An 8,353-nucleotide genomic window follows, 5' to 3' on the forward strand; every position below is an offset into this window, starting at 1 on the left:
TAAATGGGTCACAAAATCCATGGTAACACTTTTCATATTCACTCTAGAGATCCTGAGTTGTTGTATTGATCTTAAGGGTCGTTGATGCTCAACTTTAACATGTTACAAGGATAGCAACATTTTTTTTCTCCTATCAATATAGTTCTCTTAGGAAATATTACTTCTTGGTGATCCCGAACCTATTGTGTAGTCAGAGTTATGACTTACTCAAGAATAATCTGCCTTAAACCATCTATGTTAAATGGGAAACCACATAACAATCAAAAGTCGTATCCTTGTCTTTACCCGCTAGAATCTCATTTCGATATTCACAGAACTTCTCATCCTCGTATTAGTTGGCCTTGATATGTGTTACCAATAAAGACTTGAGCTGAACATAAGCAAATAGTGTCTCTGAGTTTCTCACACTAATTTGATACTTGTATCCCTGAGTATATGCAAATTCTAGGCTAAAAGTCCTTTCACATGAGCTATTTTCCCTTGTATAAATAGCCACACTTAGGCAATTTTCACCTGCCTCGTCCAGCCTGCCTGTCCTACAAAGAAGCCTGTTGTTATATTATCTGGACTCTCCAAACACTTCCACTGCTTCACCAGCTAAAAGTCATTTCACGTGAACATTATGTTCCATATAACCTATGGATTTCCTTTTCAAAGCATCTATCTAAACAACTTTGTTTCCCAGATGACGTCGAATAGTAAAATTTGACATAGACATAGAGTAGTTTTGTCCATCCGTGTAAATTTAAGGATCAAATCTTCTTTTTTTTTAAACTTACATCTCAGGTCTTGCGATTTGTATAATTCACATTGGTTTCATTGTATAAGAGTGCTTCCGAACTTTAGCGCAAATACCATTGTAACCACCTTCAAATTATGAGAGGGCGTTCCTGCTCATGCTTATCTAGATATCTCTAAGTATAACTATCACACGATCTTTCTTAATGAGAACACATCATAATCCCACCCTCGAAACATCACAGAGCATCATGAATCCTCCAAAACTTGACTGGAAGGCTAACACTGTTGTGGTGATCAAACATATATATTCTGAGCTTCTAAAAGCATCTATTCATATTCCTCTGTTTACTGAAACTTCATCTTCTTCTTTTTTGTAGCTGGTAATTAAGTGGAGTTGTAATTTCTAGAGGTGTTATTCCAAAGAAACTATGCACAAAATGCATGTGTTAGCCTGTCAAAATCAAGAAGTTGTTATTCTCTGTAAGAGTAGTGGGCTTGTATCATTTCTGAACTACTTTTTCCAACTTAGGTGTCGCCAAAATCGCATCATTAGATACAACATACCCGAGCAATGCTATTGAGTCTAGACACAATTGTACTTAGCATTTTCATAGTGTCGATGCCTCACAGTGTTTGTAACCAATTCCTCCTCATCTTTATGTTCTTCTCGACTATGAGAGTATACAGAAATATCATCTGCAAACACTATAAACAATTTGTACAGAATGTCTTGAACACCCTATTTATTAAGTCCACGAATGCACATTGAACATTGACCAGTCCGAGAGATATCACAGGGAACTCATAATATTTGCACTCAAAATTGGAGGTGGTCTTAGAAATATCATCTTTCTTTGATTGTAAGTTGATAATAACCCAAACTGGGGATTGATTTTCCAACAAGAGGATGACTCGTTGTAACCAATTATGTATGAAATCTATTCCAGACAACTAGGATTTATTATGTCGTTACTTGTTCAAAAGTATGTAGTCGAAGCACACCAGTGATACTTTCAGTCTGATGAACCTTTATTTAATATGACCTACAATTATTTACTTATCTCTTCTGAACTCCCTCGGTGTCATACGATATAGGGGCATCAAAAGGGTTGCACTCCACACGTCAATAGAAATTTCTATTTATCGTGCTAGTAGGTCTTGGCAAATCCACAAAAATACATCTTTAAATTATGTCACTACCAATACCATTTCTAAATTAGAATAAATATCTCCTCCCTCATGCCCTTTAGTAAATGTTGAACCCTCATCATGGTATAACATCACTACTTTCTAAAGCCTGAGATTTCCTTCTCTCTCTCTTCTTTTTTTCCAGTTTCAACCTAGCATGAATCCATGGTTGCTCTTTTTACAACTTTACATGTTTTTCAAAATGTGCTTAGCAATGTCAACGACCTCAAAGTAGGTAAAGCATTTGTGTGCGAGGTTACTGCACAGTCTAAGAGGCTAACCATCCTTTCAAAAATTTCTAAACCTTCAAAAAAACTCCATTAGTTAATAAATAGGGAGCATATCTAGCTAATTGAATAATCCGGAGTCATATCTTAGTTCCAACGAATCATTTTGAACAAATTCCTTAAAATTCCTTATTAAGTTACTCATTCTCAACTGTCTAGACAGAAACAATCCATAATAACTTAGTGAATCGCCTCAAGTCTTTGGTGTTGTCCTACTGGTATTTTGAATAGTACAATATTATACCATGTAATTAATCACATTCACCGTCTGTATGCTACCAGAACTACAACACTCTTGCTGAAACATGCTCGAGCTCATAAAGCTTTAAGTATTTCACCCAAGAACCTTTAAGACCTTTAAGGATCTTTGAGTTGTTAGAAACTTGGAGGTTTTATCTTTAGAAATCTCTAGGCTACTTTTTTTTTGAGACAAATCTGAATCCTTCTAGTTGCGTGGAGCTGCTCTTGGGCTATATTTTGTTGCCTGAATCTATTCACTCTGTCAATTAATATATCTTGCTCGGTACAGCAAGATACGTGTCCTAACAGTAACACTCTCATGTTGTTAAAGTGCAGAGTAGTACTCTTTTCAGAAAAAAACTATATTACCTATCACATAGGTGCACGAAGAATTCCTCACAATGACATAACCCCCTCTTTCTTGGATTTTCCAACCACTTGTTTGTTCCCCTTATTGGGAGAGACGGTTGTTTACAAAGGTGACCCTTAATGTCTCCAGATCTTTGGACTATCCTTGTTATTGGACGACTAAGTTCAAGATATGTGATAGGAAGATAAACAATATTAGATTCATCTAGTAGACCCTATTAGTCACACAAAAAGAGAAATGAGAAAGAAAGACAGACACATCCTATCACGTCCTCGCAGAATCATGATTATAGAAATGGCCGGCAACATAACCATAATTGAGATTCTACTACTAATGTGTGCTCCATAAGTCACAAGAATAACCTAGTGCTCTGATACCAACTTTGTCACGACCCAAATTAGGTCTATGACCGGCGCTAAGGGGAAAGAATCCCAAAGCAAGCCTTACCATAAATTTACAGAAAATCGGGCAAAGTTTCCTTTATTCCTTCTAAGCCCATGTTTTTCAAACTCTCAGTTCTCAAATTTATAGTCAGGGAATATACAAATTCAATCTTTAAACTAAGTTAAGATACTTACCTTGAAATCCATACTTGAAATAGCAAGAGTTCCACTTCTTCTCCATTTAGTTATTTTTCTCTGCTTTAATCGATTTCATGCTCCTTCACATGAAGAGACTCCAAGAATGTACTCTTTCTTCCTTCTTTTTTCCAAGAGTTGCTGACAAAACTCTTAACTCCAATAATTTATTTAGCTTAATTTAATTTTTCCCTTATTAGGTTTCTGATGGGCTAAGGCCCATTTGATTTTTTTTTGGCTAATGACTAATATGTCCTTGTTTAAAATATGGGATATTACATTTTAGAAGGTCTAATCAATTATTTAAAGATGATTTTATCAAATTAGAAGTATGCATGATCATAACGAAGTTGCGAAGTTTTGCTATAGAGAAGGTCGGAAAACAGTAACTCACGTTTTTATGTTAGCTTTCGTCCGTACTTAGTCATTATGTAAAATATTTTACCAGAGAATCCCATAGGAGATTTTTCCAAGATTTGGGGTTTTTCTCTCTTAAGGTAAGTGCTTTCCGTTCATTCATTTCTTCCATAATTCGGTTTCCTCCCAAAATTGATAGGTATGTCCATAGGATTTTATGCATTGAAACCTAGGGTTATTATTTTGATGGCACAACATGTGGGGCAGGTTAATTATGAATGATTTTCAATTCTAGTCCGTTAAAGTTTGTCTTCTAGTATAGAATTATGAACCTAGCCTTAATTATGAATTTGGGGAACCTAGAAACCCCATAAAATTGATTCTTTGGGTATATGAACTGCTCAACAGAAGTTAATGAGGTTGAAATAGTGATCTAGTTATTACAAAGAAAGTGTCCGCTATAGTGAAACACTAGCAAATTTTCATACTTGATTTTCCATTTCTAGATTTCTACCAACTCTTGACCCACGGAGATCTACACAAGGGTACTATAGCCCTAAACAACTATAATGACAGAATAGGTCATTACACATCTGCTGAATAATCTTAATTGTAGCCAAATAGTTGTTATCTACTGGAACTTTGTTGAGGGAGAGTTTTCCTTGTCATATTTTTGTTGATAAAACAACAAAGCCATGATTATCGGGCAAAAATGTTAGCTAGTTATGGACATCATTCTGTTTTCATTTGGACAAAACTCCACACCATACCAGACCTGTTTTACTGCTGTGAACTCTACCAAGTTTTGATGTGATGATGGGGGTAAGGTGCGGTGTAGTGTATTAGTTGTTTCCTCACTGCCGATTTTTTAAGCTTTTGTTGTTGCCAGAACTATGTAGTCATTCAGGGAGGATATGGGATGGTTATGAAAAGGGGAAAGTAGACGGCAAATCAATTTATAGTCTTGGTTTTATTTCAAAAATTCATGTCCAGACTACTTGCTTGACTAATACCTGCATAACTAATACCCGCATAAGTAATACTTGCATAACTAAACCCTACATAAGTAATACCTGCATAACTAATACCCGCACAACTCTATCCAGCTACCAAACAACTATGGAAAGATCGAAGCAATGAAAGCAGAGTGGTTGCTACTAGTAATGTCTTGTCATTGCAAGCAAATAAAGGCAGATGGTCATGTTAGTTTGCCACAACCCATGGCTGCTTCCATATTATCATTACACAATAGAGGAGAAGCTTAAAGAAGTTGCAGTAGCTTAAGCTATTCAAGAATCCAATGGTTCATAAAGAACTAATGGGGTGGTGGGTTAAAGAATGTACATTTTGGGATAGAATTTTTGTTCTGGATGGTGATCAAACACCATCAGCATCACTTCCTGCAACATGAGTATCATGACTATCCCAGTAATGGCTTCCATCAGGGCCACAAATCTTAAACCTGTTGAGTATAAAAGAAAGTACCTCAGTAAGGACTTATGATATGTTCCTAACTCAATTCTAAAGAAAACTGAAGTAATCAACTGACCGCTCAAGCACTGATTTTCCTTCTTTGTACTTTTGGCTCTTCTCATGGGCGGTCTCCTGAAAAAAGAATTGCTATATTAGGAACAACTAAAACTTCTAGCAACTGCCAAACGACAATGTCTAGCATTTTATCACTCCATACTCACATATTTCCATCCAACAATTGACCCACAACAGACGCAGAAAATGTCTGCCACAGTGTGCATACCAGTCATCATCATTCTATTTTCTATCTCGCCAGAAGTGACATTCACCCTGTCAAAAGAAAAAAAAAAAGGCGTATAGAATATACAGAACTACAAAGTGCATTATCATTTTGTATGTTTCTGCTAAATGATAAAATGAAATGAAGAGATTTGAGAAGAGCAGAACTCTTGAACAGGAAAGCAATCAAGTTGAGCATAATATATGATAATGCCATGTAACTATTGTAATGTTGCTACCAAGTGGAAAATAACCCAAGTCAAGTAAGAATTTATTCCATATATTGATGTGTTAATATTTGTACTCCTGCAAAATACACTCAAAAGTACACGATATAATAGTCTGGTAAAATCCCCACTAGGTTCTATAGTGATTCCAATAGATCAAATTCTGGTGCTAATTTTATAGTCAATGACACAAATGTATGAAGATATACATATAAAGTACCATGTCTCTAACAAACCAAACCTACAAGGTATAGCCTACCTTGTTCAACTTTTCATGTGCACTCAAACATTCTAGGTTGGTTATGAGTTATGACCTTCCATAATAATAATGACTCAGAGCTAATAACAAAATCAAAGATCCTGAGGGCAATGTCAATAACACAAATGTATGAAGATATAAATATACAGTACCATGCCTTTAACAAACTGAACCTACAGGGTATACCCTGCCTTGTACACAACTTTTCATGTGCTCTCAAATATTCTAGGTTGGTTGTGACCTTCCATAATAATAATGACTCGGAGCTAATAACAAAATCAAAGATCCTGAGAGCTATCTGACCCACATAGAGTAAAAGCCAAATAATTTGCACATACTCCAGTTGCACTCAACTTTTGAAAAACAAATCTTTTTTCATTTCAAATCATGAAAATTTTGGCTAACTACTAGCAACGTGAATTCTTCAATACTTCATCTTTTTTCACTTTTTAGTTTAACAGTGTCCTCCACACCAATAAAAGAAGGGGTGGAAGTCAAATAAGAGGATTTATATGGTAGCTTTTTTCATCTTTCTGTACCAGAGGTATGAATAAGCTTGACCGTAGTAATATCATTGTTCATCTAACCAAGCTACAAATAACTCATGTCCCATCGATGCCAAGAAAAGCTTAACAACAATCAGAGGAAATAAATGGTAATTCATACTCTAACAAGAATAAAACCAACAGAAGTTGTAAGTTGCACTTGTGATTTTCATGCTGCAAGTTTAAAGATTGGACATGTGAAAATGTCACAAACATATCTGATGATTGAATGTGCAGAATCAAAGAGACTTACACTTTACTGAAGAGATAAGCCTTCCCATGTCTGCAGTGGAAAGACTGAAGGAAAGATCAGAAGGAAAACATAGAGTTAGATAACTTCATAACTCAGAATGACTACATACATTATTTAGGGGATGAAACAACATTAAACTTCAATATAATTAAATGCAGAATCAATATTTTACTCCATACAAAAGCATTTGAATTTTCTAAGAAACAGTAGTTTCAAAGCTCCAACACTTGAAAATGTGCTCTGATTCTATGCTATAGAAGTCATATGGAATTTTTCATAGGACAGACTGACCTACAAAGTCAACTTATATAATAAAGAAAGTCATGAATGCACATTACAATGAAATTGAGCAAAATAAAGTGACCAAACAAGCACCAAATTGATCAAAATATAGAAAATAGATCAGTCCCAAGACCTGATCAATGGACTGGGCATAACAATAATAGTTTGAAATAATGAAGCCACTAGCACACAGACATGGAACAAATGGAAAATGACAATCAAGTATACTCCAAGTGTCAGACTCAACAAACAACTCCTCTAATTCATAACTGGATTAAGCAGGAATATTGTATGGTATGTTATCAGCAATAATAACTACTATTTTTTAAAAAGTTCACAAAGAATGCTCATACAATCCCTTTTACTCCAAAACCAGCAACTCCACAAAACCCAGCTCTTTGATGCTAAAAAATACATCTCCTTTAGGGAAAAATTACTCAATCTGAGACCTTCTTCACTCACATAGCTGATTTAAAGTAGCCAATTTTTATATACATCTAAAATTACTTAAAAAGACCAACAACAATCCCTAACAAGTTCTATAAACTAAACCGAAACCACCGATCAAGCCAAAGATTGTATTTTTACAACGAAATAAATCAAAATCAAAATTTAAAAAATCTCAATTTCAAGAAATCACAATAACAGAATGATCAAACAGAAATGGAGGAAAACCTTGGAAACAATGTTTTCAGAAAGGGCAAGATGAGTTCCACAGTGCTTGCAGCTGTAGATCTTGCCTTCAAGAGTCAACACAAATAATCTCCCCATCAAAGATTTTTGAGATCACAAGAAAATTGAAGAACGAAAATGGAAAAGGACTTATCCAAAAAGGGGTAATAGTTTTTGTTTCGGCTGGAAGATAGCAAGTAAGGTCAAGAAAGGGAAAGGATTCAATGTGTGGGGGACTCTTTGAATAATTTAATGTTTTGTTAAAGAACTTTATTCTTGTTTTCTTTCTTTTACAATTACTTTAAGTAATAAAAATATAGAAAATATTTTTTTTTTCTAACTCTCATTTTATTAATTAAAATAGAATAATTCTATATCTCTTTTAACAGATAACTTATGTCATAATATATGTCATATTTATAAGATCATAATAAATACACGATTAGTTTTTATTTATATAAGGATAAAATAATTATAATAAGATAGGAATTTTCTTGTTTTTTCCGAATTGAAGTAGGATTAATATTTGTTAATTAAAAAATATTATTAGAAAAAGAATGTGTTAAAAAGAAAATAAATAATATAATTATTTGAAAAGGGTT

The 8,353-nt window shown here is 34.5% G+C and overlaps 1 protein-coding gene across 1 annotated transcript; it reads right to left on the reverse strand.

Annotated features, from left to right (window-relative positions):
• Positions 1-5,093: 5,093 nt before the first annotated feature.
• LOC125808468 (protein yippee-like) lies at positions 5,094-7,989 on the reverse strand. The gene is made up of 5 exons (XM_049488172.1): positions 7,755-7,989; positions 6,798-6,841; positions 5,456-5,564; positions 5,311-5,366; positions 5,094-5,223 (listed from the first exon to the last, which is right to left on the reverse strand). Exons 1-5 carry the CDS (start codon positions 7,848-7,850, stop codon positions 5,139-5,141), a joined length of 390 nt encoding a protein of 129 aa, XP_049344129.1. The 5' UTR covers positions 7,851-7,989; the 3' UTR covers positions 5,094-5,138.
• Positions 7,990-8,353: the final 364 nt, after the last annotated feature.

The sequence above is a fragment of the Solanum verrucosum genome, unplaced genomic scaffold (assembly GCF_900185275.1).
Source record: "Solanum verrucosum unplaced genomic scaffold, falcon-dt-bn FXZP01000112.1, whole genome shotgun sequence".
Lineage (NCBI taxonomy): Eukaryota > Viridiplantae > Streptophyta > Magnoliopsida > Solanales > Solanaceae > Solanum > Solanum verrucosum.

Bases quoted from the DNA above. Each gene is read 5' to 3' on its own strand.
- LOC125808468 (XM_049488172.1), bottom strand. From the start codon at position 7,850: ATGGGGAGATTATTTGTGTTGACTCTTGAAGGCAAGATCTACAGCTGC. The intron at 6,842-7,754 runs GTTTTCCTCCAT...TCTTTCCTTCAG, and splicing joins CTGAAAACATTGTTTCCAAG to TCTTTCCACTGCAGACATGG. The intron at 5,565-6,797 runs GTAAGTCTCTTT...TTCTTTTGACAG, and splicing joins GCTTATCTCTTCAGTAAAGT to GGTGAATGTCACTTCTGGCG.